Source organism: Aspergillus brasiliensis, assembly GCF_001889945.1.
Source record: "Aspergillus brasiliensis CBS 101740 unplaced genomic scaffold ASPBRscaffold_4, whole genome shotgun sequence".
In the NCBI taxonomy this organism is placed as follows: Eukaryota; Fungi; Ascomycota; class Eurotiomycetes; order Eurotiales; family Aspergillaceae; genus Aspergillus; species Aspergillus brasiliensis.
This window is the reverse complement of record NW_027137445.1, coordinates 1565364-1579721: the sequence shown is the minus strand read 5'-3', so window position 1 is coordinate 1579721 and position 14358 is coordinate 1565364. Positions and strand designations below refer to the sequence as shown.

Genomic DNA, 14358 nt, shown 5'->3' with positions numbered 1-14358 from the left:
ACACAACATCACTCTTCATGGGCCCGCAGCCTTTAGCGTGATGGAAACCTAAAGCCCGCTTGTCGCGTCCACAAGCCCAGAAAGCAGAGAAACGACTTTACGGACAAAGAACTTCGAAGATCTACTATGTTGTATGCTGTATCTCAAACCCGTGTTGGGTGTCAGATACTCACTAAGTTGGCATTACGATTTCACTCTTTGCTGTGTGCAATTCATATGTGATGAAATATCAAGGGATATGTAAGCAAGACATTCGTACTCCGGGCAGATTCTATATCCTCTCTTCAGGCTGGTTTGATTACCATCGCTCTATGAGCGGGCACGCTCGTTCTTCTGTCGTGGTGCACGTCATCACTAGACATTCTTGTGAGCGGTTATACGGGTAGAAGTACCACCTCGTCATCATCATCGTCCTCAGCGCTATCCTCGCTGCTATTATCCCCGTCGCTGATTTCTTCGGATGCGTGCATCATGTCTTCTTTCGATTCGCCTGAGTGTTTCGGAGTATTTACTGGCCGTGGGTCATCTTTTGCTACCTCATGACCAGAAACTTCTTCCACTGATCCTTTGGGGTCCTTCCTTGCTTCTGGCAGAAACGGCAGTGCTTTGTTTGCGCGCGGCTGTTGTTTGCTATCATCTGTAGGAAGACAGTCTGAGTTTGTGCTGAATACTACGTTGTTTGGGGTGGCTTTGGGGGACCAGACTCTAGGGCTTGAAGTTCGCCTGGAATCAGATAAGGTAACATACGTATTTTCACTGCTTGGCATGTGTGGTGCCTCTTTGTGTACTTCCGGTGCCGATGTTCCGTGTCGTGGGCCAAGACTCGGAGAAGGGAGGGTTTGGGCTGCACGCCTGTCAGTTCTATCTCCATACGAAAGCCTGGTCGAAGGAACAAGGGCTGCATTCTGGGATTTCTTGGGGTTGACTTTGTTGACTTTGTTGCTTTGATTGTTATGGAAGCTTCCAAGGATTGGCCGTGGCTTCTCATTGGAAGCACCCTTTAGAGGCATCTCCCAGGATGTCGATACCAGCTTGGAGCATCCCCATCGGGTATCGCAAACATGAGCTGCTTTCTCCACGCCAACACTTAGGCGACATGGTTCACTGCTTGGAAGGTCCCAATATACTACCTTATGTCTGGGGCATTGCCCGGGCCTGTTGGAAGAGGCTTCGTGCAGTGACCTGTTCCTCTCAAGGTTCGGACAGTATTTAGCCACTATGGCATTCGGGAGCGTCGTGCAGTTACCACACGAGCCAGGCACATTGTCATCTTCATTCCCTTGTACTGGAAAATCATCAAACACTGTTTCGTCCACTTCGTCCATTTCGTCCACAACGTGTTGCTGGGTTTCCCCTCCTGGACACAGCTCATTGTCATGGTCATCGAATGCCTGCCAAGCAGACGTACCATTGCTCCAATCTCCTGCATACTTGCGGTCAATCCCACGCATGCGTAGGAACGATCTGGCGTCTAGCAGCTCACTTGCCCGGCATAATGAAAAGTCCGAGTCGGGATCGGCCTGTAATTTGCCAGAAACCTGACGAGAAATTTTGCTGAAGAGACCCTGGTGAGAAACACGATTATGTCCACGTATAGAATTATCGACCCGCAGAAGTGCCCTCAATTGCCTTTCTCTCATAGCTTCCAACTGTATATCTTCCTGCTTCGTTTGCTGATCCCGCTTGCGGATATTCTGCTGGGTTTCCTCACGCTCCTTCGCCGTCAGCCCCAACAAATGGCATACTGTTGGCCAAGTGAAATCTTGGAGCATATTGTCCATAATCTCAACCTGAAATCTCGGGGAAAGGCCACTCCATTTGCGAGAACGGACTGGAAGTGTCGCTAGGGATGTCTGTGCAAGGCTTTGTTAGACAGTGGTGGTCAAAACAAAAGTAAATCGGATTGTGCTCCACCCACCTCCATACTGTCCTCGTCCAGATCACTGTCCATCATTTCTCTCTCGATTGACGACTCCCGGTATCTACTAGCAAACACGGCCATGTTTCTCCTGTAGACTGGGTTAAGATCCCCATTGCTTGCAATACAATCCTCGCCTGATTCTGGGGGTCTGATGTGTACTCCTGAGTTTTCCTTCCCCACACCCTTGTTCTCAGACCTTCCATCAGCTTGCATCTGCTCACTGGGAGAACTGGAGAGACTGGCATCCTCTTCGTCCCGATGTCCCGTTTCTTTATTGTGTAGGCTTAAGGGTGATGGATAATCTAGGGTCGGAAACGCTGCCGGAGGTAGGTTGGGATCAAACTGAGTGCTGTAGATGCAGTCTTGATTTTGAGCCCCGCGTAAGGATCTCTGAGTGCATGGGCTGTAGTATTGATCTTGGCTGAAGCGATTTGGTGGATGGATCCTGCTGCGAAGTTTCATGGCGCTCTTGGGTGGACAAGGAGTAGACATTGCTAGAGATAGGTAAAGTCACTGTGAAATAAGAATGAGATATTAGAAGGTCAACAGTTCGATGCATTAATTCATGGTGTGGGGAAGTAAAGGTGGAGGTGGAAGTAAACTGAAGCAAGGCAGTGAATGCTATTTATTTGTTGACGGGTTGAAGGCACGCCTCCACTCAACTTTGGAGAAGATGCTCTGTGTGACGAGCTTCTTTTGGAAATTTCCGGAGAAGTTGATAAATAGGAAAGGGATATATAACATTGATGAGCCTTGCTTGTGCTTGCCTTGTGCTTTGGGGCTATATGTTGACTTCACGAGGCATCGAAATCCCGGCGCCTTCCACGTCATGTGTGAAGTACACGAGGGAGAGGAGAAGGGTGAAGGGGGGAAAGAAATAAAGGAAGAAGAAAGAAAGAACTGTAATTTCCCCATATTCAACTTAACGCCTGTCGCTACCAGACTAAATCTATCTATTTCTTGTGACAAGTACTAGCAAAGAATGGCATTGAAGATCAGGCGACAGAACGATCCTGAAACGGTGCCAACGGTTTTCTTTCTCGGTCCAACCTCTCGAAGTCATCAATATCCATGTCATCGGCATCTCGGCTATTGGTTCGCTTCTTTGAGGAAGTCGATGTGTCCAGGGTGTTGGCTCGGCGCGCTATTTCGACATCTCGTTTGGCCTTGATGATAGCCTCGAATGCCAACAGTAACTGCGTCGCCGACTCGTCCACGACTATGCTCAGTCGCTGCGACTGGACCAAATCCATGGCCTTAGTTGGACTGACATTCAGCATCACCATCAAATAAGCCATCACCACCAGAGCCGACGAATTGTTGCCTGTTTCACAAAATACAAGAACCTTCTTCTCGGTGCTCTGGCTCAGTCCGAGGGGGGCCGAGGACGCGATATGCTCGTTGATGCAACGAATGATGCAAGGAAGCATGCCAATGAGTTCTTGGTTATCTTGGTAATCGACAGAGTCTGCCACGATGTTAAGGTCCGCGGCTGCTTTGCCGCCGGAGAGAAGGCCTGCCTTGGCCAGTCGATTATGTCGGATGCCTAGAAGCAGGGTGAACCCATTTTGGTTGAGCCAACCTCTGTCTGCGAGGCAGCTCCAGGGTCCCAGGTAAAGGAAGGGAAGTATTTGATGGACCTGTCTGCGCTTTTCGTACCTCCAGTCGCCACCTGGCGAGGGGGTACTGCTGAAAAGATCCATGTTGACTTTGTCGAAGAACCCAGACGGAACGAACTCCCCCTCTTGGAAATGGTGCACAGCATGGCTATCAGGCTCACAATGGGTGGTATTCGCATCCCCGAGTATCGGCCATGTGTATAGTGAGGGCGGGATGGAGGTTTTTCTCGAGCCGTACTGGTGATTTGCAGTGTATTGAGCGTTGATGCTATGGGACATGGGAAGCTCCGCCGGATGGCATGGTTGAGCCATTGTTTCCGCGGAAGGGGCTTCCGTGCACAGCACAGCCCAATTTCGATTGTGAAAATAATAAACTTCTTGAACTCTGCCAGCTAGAGAAAACAAAAGTTTGAAGATCTGAAGTGAGCAGTGGAGAGGGAAGAGGGGGCCCTCACTTATAAAGTGGGACTGGGTCAGATCCAAGTGAATGGGGTCGGTCTAGTCATTTGGGGGAGAGGGGGTGGTGTGTACCTGGACCATTATAGGCCATCTCGTCATGTGTGTAGTACTCTTGTTTCTCTTTCACTCTCATTGAATGACGGGCGGGTTTCAATCTGATTCCTTTGTGGGCTTCCAATGCAAGTGTTCTTTGCTCACAATCTCGTATTTTCGGATAATGCCAGCTTGCCAGAAGGGGCATAGTTCTCGGTCAGGCTCATTCTCGGTTCACTCCACCGTGGATTGTCTCCAAACCGTCCAGCTTATGTTGTTTCTCCAGGGGCTCCCATGCCAGAAGTAGCGACGCCCTAGGTGGCAGTTAATTTGTTCGGTTCTACAATTACAAGTATTTCTCTGACTGGGCAATTGCTGGGCTCCTCCGTGAGGCTTCCTGTGACCGACATTTTGTGCCTGCTCTGCCACATGGTTCTCTGTCTCCCAGGTGTGTGGCCTGGGTGCTGGGAGGGGTTTGATAATCCGTGGGTCGATAGTAACTTTTGCACTCGGCGATTGGGGAGAATGTCAACCTGCCAGTAGTGATGGGGAGTTGTGTAGTCAGGGTGATGTACACACGACCGGGCTCTAATGTGGGCACGGAAACTATGACTACACCGGTTTTGCTTCAGGTTCGGCGCTTTCTAGCTGACTACTTGTCCTGGCGAGCATCGAGAATACTAGGTGAGTGCCTACTACCGGAATAAACTGGTAGCTGGATGTCGGCCGAGGCGCTGTATTGTCACCACCTTGTCACTAGATAGGATCCTATAGGATGGTTCCATGTCAAAACTTCCGTCTTGTGTGGTAGTTGTCGTGGGCTGCTTCTTTGTGCAAATCCAATCGTGCTACTTACTACTCTATCATGTTCATTGTCATGTCATTCGGCGGAAGCCGTTTGCGGGACATCCCATTGGAGGGCACAGCCAGAATATATAAACTGCATGTCCACAAAACTTGAAACTGAGACACCCCCAAATAAACCTAGCACGCTTTCATTCAAGCTGGAATCGAAGGTCGATGAAGCTGCCCAGTAGCATCCACTGCTATGTGCCGCAAATTCTCGGATGATAAGGAGTATGCTAGGTCGGTACAACCTTACCTGTACACACATCCCATCAGGTTTCGATATTTCGAAGGGCTACTTCCGATATTTCAGATTCTCACATAATGTCAAAATTTTGAGCAAAAAGGAAATAGAAGTCAGTGTGGCCGAGTGGTTAAGGCGATAGACTAGAAATCTATTGGGTTCGCCCGCACAGGTTCGAGTCCTGTCGCTGACGTTTTTTTGTTCTTTTTCATTCCTTTCTTTGTCCAGCTACTACCCGGAGAGTGTGGGGATTGCCCAAGTCAGTCTGCAGTCTGCAGTCTGCGCAGGTGGCTGAGCATGGCAAGTTTTTGCATGGGAAAACCCTCCATAATTGCCAGATAGCTTTTCCGATAACCGCCATAGTCATTCATTCATTTTTCCTTCGGACACCAGACAATGGATCTGGCGAATGATACCCAGTCCTGCCACAACGCACGCCCATATCGCATCTGGTAGGGATCATAGCCTGGATGATGTGCATCCTGAAGTGGTACTGGTACATAACCATTAAGCTCCAGTATCTATGATAATAATTGACCTTCGAACAAGAAAAAGTCAGTGTGGCCGAGTGGTTAAGGCGATAGACTAGAAATCTATTGGGTTCGCCCGCACAGGTTCGAGTCCTGTCGCTGACGACTTTTTTGTTTCCTTTTTTCCCCCATCATCACCCATGTCTTAGAGAGCGTCGTACCCACCGACACACCAAGACCGAATTGTCGTTCTGCGATGGCAGAAGGCTGCATGTAACTCGCTATCCTTTTTTCCCCCATCATCACCCATGTCTTAGAGAGCGTCGTACCCACCGACACACCAAGACCGAATTGTCGTTCTGCGATGGCAGAAGGCTGCATGTAACTCGCTATTCAAATACGTATTCCCCGAAGTCGTTGATCGCCCGGGAGACCGTCCTGAGCGAATGCACGACATTACATCCAAAATGCCTTCTATCCTGGGCTCCTGTGTCAGCGTCGAGTCGCATGCAGCATTGAAACGCCCTTGTTATCCAGAATTTCCTCCCGTGTCTTCTTGGTATTGGGGGTGAGACAGCATAACGCAAGAGAATCTCACCCCGAACAAAGCGTACATTATCTGCGTGTGGCATCGACAAACGGTACTCAGAACCTTGTCCCATTGATAGAAGCTAGGTCTAAGTCGAATAGAGTGTATGCAACCTTCGCTGTGCAGAGCCAACGGACCATGGGCTGCTCCCATCAAGGAAATACTGTTGAACTCTTTCATGACCCCACGGCGAGTATGGCTTGGATGCTGGACGGCATAGGCTTGAAGACGATTCCATTGCCCTGAGACAAACTCTACCTCTAGCCCTTAATGAGTGTAGTGTTCTGAAATGTCGGCCCTATAGTTGATACATTCAGACCGACCAATCAGTAAAACAGCCCGGGCTAAAGCAATTAGCGCAAAGGAAAGCACTGACGTACCAAATAAGCATACCAAAGTGATACGGCGGAAGCTGCGGGGACTGAATGGCCCCCCTATAACGCATGTGGCATGATTATTCTGTGTCGTACTCGCCAGAAGAGAATCAATAAGTTCCATCGAGCTGCAGGATAATGGAAGCAGACACATGCGGCAGGAACGCACGTAGAGAAGCTTCTAAACACATCGTCACAGGCGGCACAAAAATCGCATAGACGTCAGGATGAAGTGAATACAAAGTTTCCAGTACGCGTCTCCTTGACACGTCCCCATTGGACAGAGGCAAGAAGTGGATTTTGGCGATTGTTCCAACATCTCGCCCAGCTGGAGATTCTCATTGGTCTGCCAGATCATATCAGATTGATCTTTGAGTCATCTTATTTCGTGGGCCTGACGTCTGGCCTCTCGTCATTCACTCGTCGGGCTGTGACATTGCTGGCACAGCATGGCAGAAGGTACGTCCGAGGTCCCTACAACCAGAATCCCGGCCCAGAAGCCTCAAGAATGTCGACTAAGCTTCTATCTATCTCCAAGCCATGCTGGGAGTGTTAGTGTCTTGTAATATACTGGACCTTCAAGTTCCAGTCTCGAGCTTTTGAAGACAGGTCCCGCATTTGACCTCTTGAGATTGCCTGTTTGTGCGAACCAACAACATGAAAGCCAGACGGACTCGCAGCTCTATAGACTGCATGCTATACTGTCCTGCAGTTGAACACATATATAGGCAATGAGAGCTAGTCAGGTATGCAGATTAAGCACGCACAAAAGCCTCGGGCCAAAGATCATAAAAATATTTTCTGCACCCTTGATACCGTTCAAAGCTGATCTTTGCAAAGTGACATATACAGATAGGTCCCTCAGGGGCGCCGCCGTCATTGCCAATACATAGTCCCTGCAAAAACTGCGTTGGCGCTTTCACTCTGATTTGAGATTAGCAAAACAGCCACGGCCATAGCACGTTGCCAGTCAAACTATTCTAATAAACCTCGCACGTTATGAGACAGTCTTTTCTATGACGCAGCCAGATTTACTCCATATGATAATTGCCATGGCGCATCGTGCCACTGGCTAGGAGCTCTACCCTTCAATAGGCAGTCAATGACCGAGGTTTATGACAGCCGGAAATTCCTTCCGCAAAGATCTAGTCAACAATGGGGTTATATCTCGTCCAGAACAGAGGAGTGACATCTCAAACCAAGCGATCCACTGCATCCAGCGTACGCACTCAGCTATAATAGCGCAGAAAGCAAAAATGAAAGCAAAAAGGATGAATAGGAGGAAACAACACGATTAGTTCCCCAGCCGAGCTCGTAAAAGCAAAAAACGTCAGCGACAGGACTCGAACCTGTGCGGGCGAACCCAATAGATTTCTAGTCTATCGCCTTAACCACTCGGCCACACTGACTAATTGATATATTACGGCTCGCTTTTGAGCAATAGAAGCCAGTGATAAATCACTGGAAGACAGCCTCAAGCACTTACTATGTCTCCCTGCCTGTACCACCAGGCATCCAACCTCTGAGTATCAACCCTCAACTCACCATCGTTGGTTATCGTCACATGCTATAGATCAATCCCAGCACACTACCTTTGCACACGGCCCTCTTAGGCTCCACCCTTAAACCCCAGGGCTACTTTAGTCCCAACAGCTACCACCTCAGGATTCCCAGGCGCTAGTTACCACGGCGTCTATCCATCACAGTGCATAAACGCCGAACACGGCGCAACATTCATAAGCCATCAATTTTCCCACCCCTCTACACGGTGCATCTTGTCTCATTTACAGCCGTAGATCCTCAAAGTGAAGCTAAGCGTATATTCGCCACCCAGCACCAACATCCTCTATAGACCGGACGGAGTACTATACTACTACCCAGCGCATGCATACAGCCAATCACCACCAAGTAATCTATACCCTCACCTACAACAATGCTACTAGTAGATTCCTAGTCCAGACATGCTAACCCCCGTCTACAAGGCCACCAATCAACCAACCAACCAACAACAATTCGAACAACCCGGCAGAGCATACAAGCACGTGAAAACCGGGCTATCAAACCTGAGTCATATCAGATAAGCTCCCTAACTACTAATTACCAGTCAAGAAGCTAGGCTAGATATCTACCGAGAGTGCTTACTAGTTAGTCAGTTAGTTACCCAAACGAAAAAAGTTATGAGTCACGGAAGAGTCACGCGCGGTAATTAATTAAATCTAGTCTAGACTTGGATGTTCGTCCTTCCTGGAGGGAGCCACGTTAGGCTGGCTGGACCTTTATGTACTATGTAAGGGGCTGTTGTGGAAGTTGAGTGATGACGACCGAATACCGAGACTAATGAGGGCTGGCCTTGTTACCTGGGCTACTGCTTGCTGCACATGGCTGACTAGCCGGTTACGAGCTGGTGAGAAGGAAGGAAGGAAGGAAGGAAGGAAGGAAGGATGATCGTGAGGTATGTGTCATATTATACGTGGTCAGTAATGGAGTGTCTAGCCTTGTGGTGATGTGATTGGTAATCATGGAGGCAGGAGTGGGATAACTGCGAGATGGATGCAAGATGGATGATAGTAAGTGAGTGACTGGTGAGGGTGATAGCCTTGGATGCAAGGCCGATAGATGCCTGTCCCCCTGCCTGCCGGGCTAAACCAGATAGATGAGGCTATGATTGAAGTACGAAATAGAGTCCAAGGACTACACGATATGTCTAGAAATGTACGTGCCGGTCATGATTACAATTTCAATACGAAAGGGAGCCCTTGGCGCCATCCAGCTTGCCATGAAGACAAAGAGGTTGAAAAATTGACGAGAGACGTCTTTTATATTTTCACCCCATTGACGTGGTGGAGGGACTACGCATCCCAGGATCGACAGCTACGTTTGCATCGGAGGATTTAAGGCACAAGTGAAGACAAGATTATGGAAAGTCAGAGCAACAAAAGAAACGGGGTGAAACGCCTGGGTATATTTCAGGGAATAATAGATAATAAGAAAATGGAGAGAAAGATAGGGAAAAAAGAGAAAGGGGTAGGAAACATGAGGATAAATCAGAATAAAAAACACCACCTGGTCTGTATCAACGACCTCGAGCAAACGCCATCATCTTCAGAGCTGCCTGATCTTATCCATGCGTTCCGAGATGTAGACCCACCAATATGAACCACCCGTAGATGTTGTAGACAGATTCGCGAAAACAACCAAGGCCCATAATTTGCATAATTTGAACGCCCTTAGAATGCAAATTTCATACAGCAAACCATGAATGAAGTGGAAATGACTCTGAACCAAAAAAATGGGGCGCGGGGGAGGAAAAGCGAAAGGGGAGAGCCCAAAGTAGCACGAGAACAGGGAAAAGCAACAAGGTAAGAAAAGAAGAAAGAGCGATTAATCAATACCACTCGTCGAAAACCAGACCCTGCGCATCCAGCTAGCCCTGTGACGTCGCGGTCTGAGGAATAGCCTGCTGTAGTCCAGCCACGATGCGTTCCAACTCCTCCAGTCGGCGGTCCTTTTCCTGGACCTCGCGACGCAACCTCTTCAGTTCGTTGCGAAGATCCACCCCATTCTCTTCCTCCTCGGGAAGCTCGAGGGTGGCCGGATCATCTCCGAGAGATTCGCGCTTCCTCTTCAAGGCCGCCGATGCCGTCGCAAGAGACGTGGTGCCATCCAGATCGGGCGACGGGGCAATAGGGAGCTCGGATGCATGTCCGTTCTCAGTGTGCATGTGGCGGCGGCGAAGGTGCTCTTTCAAGTTTTCTTGACGCGTAAACCCGTTACCCGTGCTGCGATTGCAGTCGGCGTACGGACACATCAAGGGTTTCTTGGCATTGATGTTCTTCTTATGCACCTCCCGCTGATGCCTCAGCAGACCGCCAGAGTATGTAAAACCTTGAATCTTGTCGCAGCCGGGTTCCATGCACTTGTACGGGCGATCGTGTTTGTCCATGTGTTTGCTGTGAAGTGGCAAACCGTTAGCTTTCTTTAAATCGGGGATTTTGTAGACTCGTCTTTGAGACACGACGAGAGAAACTTACTTCCATTCGCACGGGCGGCGAAACGTTGGGGGCGAGTGCTGGCACTCCGGATGGTCGCAGTAGATTTGACCGGCAGTGTTCTTGGGCGGATCCCGCGCTCTTCTCACCGACAGTCGCGGGCGCGTGCCTTCCATGAAGTTCGGAGACAGTTGGTCGTTCATTTTAGGAGCTGGAGAAAGCGAGTCTTGCACAGTGACGAGAACAGAGGTAGGTCCACCGGGACCTTCACTTCGTGGACTAGGATAATCAGAGCCGTCACCCATAGCGCAGCTACAACCCCGCCCTCAATTGCGAAGGGGGTTGGCCGTGGTGGCGTTCGGAAAACGAAGCGGAGAATAGGAGATAGGTAGACGGTGGTAAAGATGAAGAAAGGTCAAGGGCAGCGGGTGACGAGATGGGAGGGAAAGGGAGTTGATATTAGCTGGTCGACGAGCTCAATGCGCGTCGGGTGGCACTGGGCGATGGATGGTTTGTTTGCTCAGTTCGGAAGGACGGATTGCCAATTTTTTCAGGACGGAAAACAAGGCATCTAGCGACACGCGCACGTGATACAGGGTGGCCAGTTGGGAAATGTCTTGGCGGATCCGCCACTGAAAAGGGAAGGTCGGAGTGGTTGGGGGAGGGCAATTTATCTGTCAAAGAGCAGAAGCCAGAGAAGATGGATGTTGGTTAGTTACTTATACGGCATTAATAATCCCAGTTGCTGGCGCGTAAAATCCAACAACCACAATAATAGCAACAGTAGCAGCAGCAAAAATCAGTCGAATTTATTTATGAAAATCCAGATTAGGACTCTGAGGGACTCTACTAAGTATCATGCCTGCACACGTGGTGTGATCGGAGACAACGCCGGTTTGTGTTTTGTATGTATCAGTCAAGCCTTGATAGGCGTCGAATCATGATGGATTTGACTGCGGTATGGATGGCAAAACTTAGAAGGGTCTTTAGGCTGCGACTAGTGAGTCATGCTAGGCAGGCAACCAGATAACCTAAACTCACTCCTTCCTGTGCTATTAGTCTGCTAGGATCTACCAAAGGTCGTTTGAAAGCTGTGCCTTCTTTCGTCACTATTCTTTCCCCTTCTTGCTCAGCTTTGACAAGGCCATCATCCGCCACAATCCCCGTCGGGTTGCATGCCTCATTGCTGCCTGCCAATCAGGGCCTTCCAGCACGTGGTCTGCCTCCCCCAGCCACATTGCCGATTTCGGTAATTTTCACTGTGGCGTCTCGAGAGTCATGGGATCTGCCTTACAAACCACTCGGACATGCCGGCTGTTGCTGCGTTGGGGGAGAAGGGGGGTTTCTATTCTTCGGGTTTCTATCCTAGTTAGAGATACATTACAACATAAAGCATAGGTATATTCTCTATCTCCTGCGTGGCAGGTGGAGGAAAAGAGGTATCTAGTAGGTGATAGGTACCTAAGGTACCCAGCATAACTCTGGCTGCGTTTCTTGCCCAATCCCATGCCCGGCGTTCCGTCAGGCAAAGAACCTGCTTTAAGCGCTCTGGGCCCAAGGCAAATGGAAACCTCGGAAAACCAGCCCCCAACACGAGGCAATGAAAGAGAAAATAAAGCTGAGACGCTTTACTTGCCTTACACGCCAGAGTAAGAAGAAGCAAATAAAAAAAAAGGAAAGAAAAAAGAATAGTCCTACTGCTTACTGACAGGGTTGTTTTGTACAATGTATGCCAGCCCTGATCCACTCGGACGGGATCTTCCCACGTCTGACAGGCAAGAGATCCATACATGTATTAAACTAACCAGTAGTGATGCTTATGCTGCATATTGCTGATCGAATAGATAAAATTTTCTCTCTTTTCCTCTCTCTATCCCTCACTCTTGCTCTCTGTCGTAATCAATCGCCCTTCCCGTGTCAACGTCAAGATATCTGCCGCCCATCCCTTGCATAGGCGACAATTCACGCCCAAGATGCCTAGACAGGGCGGATCGCTCCCTGCCTCGCTTAGATTGCCAGCAAACTAACATACTAACCTAATTAGCCAGCCTGCATTTTAAGCCGAGGTTGCTAATGCTGTTAATTGTTGATTGTTAGTCGGTGTTGGTGATTGTGGATATTGTTGCCTGCAAAGCACGGCCACAATTATGAACCAACATAAAAAAAGAGCTTATTAGTTACGTCACATTTCTCGAACCCCCGCAAAAGTGATTGCGAAGGGAAGAAGAATCAAATCCTTCGATATCAGATCGTCGTAGGCATCTTCATTCACAAAAATAGCATCATCAGACGTAGGAGGGTGAACCCCCTGTTGTGAGAGGACGGATCTTCCCCAGCCAGTGGCGCAGCGCCCGCCACGATGTATGCAAGACCATCCTTGTCACTCCGAGAGAGATCTGCATGGACCAGTAGTTAAAGCATCCTTCAGTGATCTTGTAACCCCCCTTTTCCTTCCTTCCTTCCTTCCTTCCTTCTCCACACACGAGACGGCCGGTGTCTCCGTGATGGTGGGATGAGTGTGTGGCTTAGAGGCCCTTCCCTCAGTGAATGAGTAGTGCCTAAATGCGTGAGATGCAGCTCGCTGGCTCCAATTCGCGCGTGCTGCGTTTGAAGACGCACTAGGGTTACTCTACCAACTCCGAATCGGATATTCAAGACAGGATCGTGGCGGAGTCTTCTGTCAACTGTGCGGATCATTCGGTGAAGGTGGACCCGCGGCCGATTCCGCCATCATCAATTTACAAATAGATGCCAGATAGCTGCTAAGGATGCGAGATATGCGGATGCCTATTTATCCTGCGAATGATCCTCAACTCTGCTCGCATACTACATATCATGGTGAAGCTACGAGGCGGTGTGGTAAACGAACGACAATAGTTTGATTGGGACGCGGCACTAAACGGCTCACTCGAGTCGACATTCGGCATTGCCATGGCTCACCCAAGTCCGAAACATACGCGTAAACAGACACAATGGGCAGGCAGTGTTCGGGTGGGCATCCTCCTGGTCCCAGTTGCCGAGATCCAGAGAGAACCACTGCTTCGCCATAGCAATGCCACAGAGCGCGCGAGAAGGATGAAATCAAGAAAAGGACATGAGAAACAGAACAGAAAATAGGCAGTCATAGGATTTTTTAAAATAGTATCGGGTAAACCAGGATTGACAACAAATAGAAATGTGTAGCATCATTGGTGATGAGCCACCCTCTTCCAGCTGTCCGCGAAAATGCTGGGACTCACCAGCTTCCTCGAATGAAGTCGAACCCGAGTGCAGCCGTAAGTCAGAAAGATTGCCTTGACATACCACTGACTCTTTTCCCATTGGAACTAGTCGATGGTGACAGACCATATCAATAATGGGCCATGTACACGGAATAGTCGCTGCCATTACATGCCATATCACAGAGCATTCTATGCTGTCATCTGACTGGGAGAGAATCACTTGTCTAGATGACCGGTAACCGTACGTAGCTCCTGTAGGCTGGCATCTTTCCATATGGATAAAAGCAACGCGAAAGAATCCGAGGAATGCCTCATTTCCCACCAGATGGTTGAGGGGTGGCTCTCACCACGCTTCCCTGAATCTTACAACAGATGTCTCACGCCTAATGGTGGCATAGGATGACGTCGAGCAGAATCCCCAGGGATCAATTCATGTTAGAGTAACCTGATGATTCGACGGACGGTTGTCCCCCGAGCTTCGGGAAAGGCTGCAAGCTACTTGGGCCCGCTCTGAACCGCGAAGGGTGACAACTGCTCTCCGATCAATCATAGTTGCCCCCAACCTGGCTGGCGAATGCAGTCGAAACACTGCG

General features: G+C 49.3%; 3 protein-coding genes and 3 non-coding genes across 6 annotated transcripts; 2 read left to right on the top strand and 4 right to left on the bottom strand.

Moving 5' to 3' along the window:
• Positions 1-374: 374 nt before the first annotated feature.
• On the bottom strand, positions 375-2413 carry ASPBRDRAFT_194548 (uncharacterized protein; the record flags this gene model as incomplete). The annotated part of the gene is made up of 2 exons (XM_067620764.1): positions 375-1853; positions 1919-2413. The coding sequence occupies 2 exons, from the start codon at positions 2411-2413 to the stop codon at positions 375-377; spliced, it is 1974 nt and encodes a 657-aa protein (XP_067480861.1).
• A 417-nt stretch (positions 2414-2830) lies between these two features.
• ASPBRDRAFT_41306 (dual specificity protein phosphatase family protein) lies at positions 2831-4177 on the bottom strand. The gene has a single exon (XM_067624533.1). The coding sequence runs from the start codon at positions 3850-3852 to the stop codon at positions 2917-2919; it is 936 nt and encodes a 311-aa protein (XP_067480860.1). The 5' UTR covers positions 3853-4177; the 3' UTR covers positions 2831-2916.
• A 1057-nt stretch (positions 4178-5234) lies between these two features.
• ASPBRDRAFT_t123 lies at positions 5235-5315 on the top strand. The gene has a single exon. It is a non-coding gene; the product is annotated as a tRNA-Ser (tRNA).
• Positions 5316-5676: 361 nt separating this feature from the next.
• On the top strand, positions 5677-5757 carry ASPBRDRAFT_t124. The gene has a single exon. It is a non-coding gene; the product is annotated as a tRNA-Ser (tRNA).
• A 2126-nt stretch (positions 5758-7883) lies between these two features.
• ASPBRDRAFT_t114 lies at positions 7884-7964 on the bottom strand. Its single transcript has one exon. It is a non-coding gene; the product is annotated as a tRNA-Ser (tRNA).
• Positions 7965-9979: 2015 nt separating this feature from the next.
• Positions 9980-10849, bottom strand: ASPBRDRAFT_121652 (putative C2H2 transcription factor; the record flags this gene model as incomplete). The annotated part of the gene is made up of 2 exons (XM_067617446.1): positions 9980-10505; positions 10587-10849. 2 exons carry the CDS (start codon positions 10847-10849, stop codon positions 9980-9982), a joined length of 789 nt encoding a protein of 262 aa, XP_067480859.1.
• Between the last annotated feature and the right edge of the window lie 3509 nt (positions 10850-14358).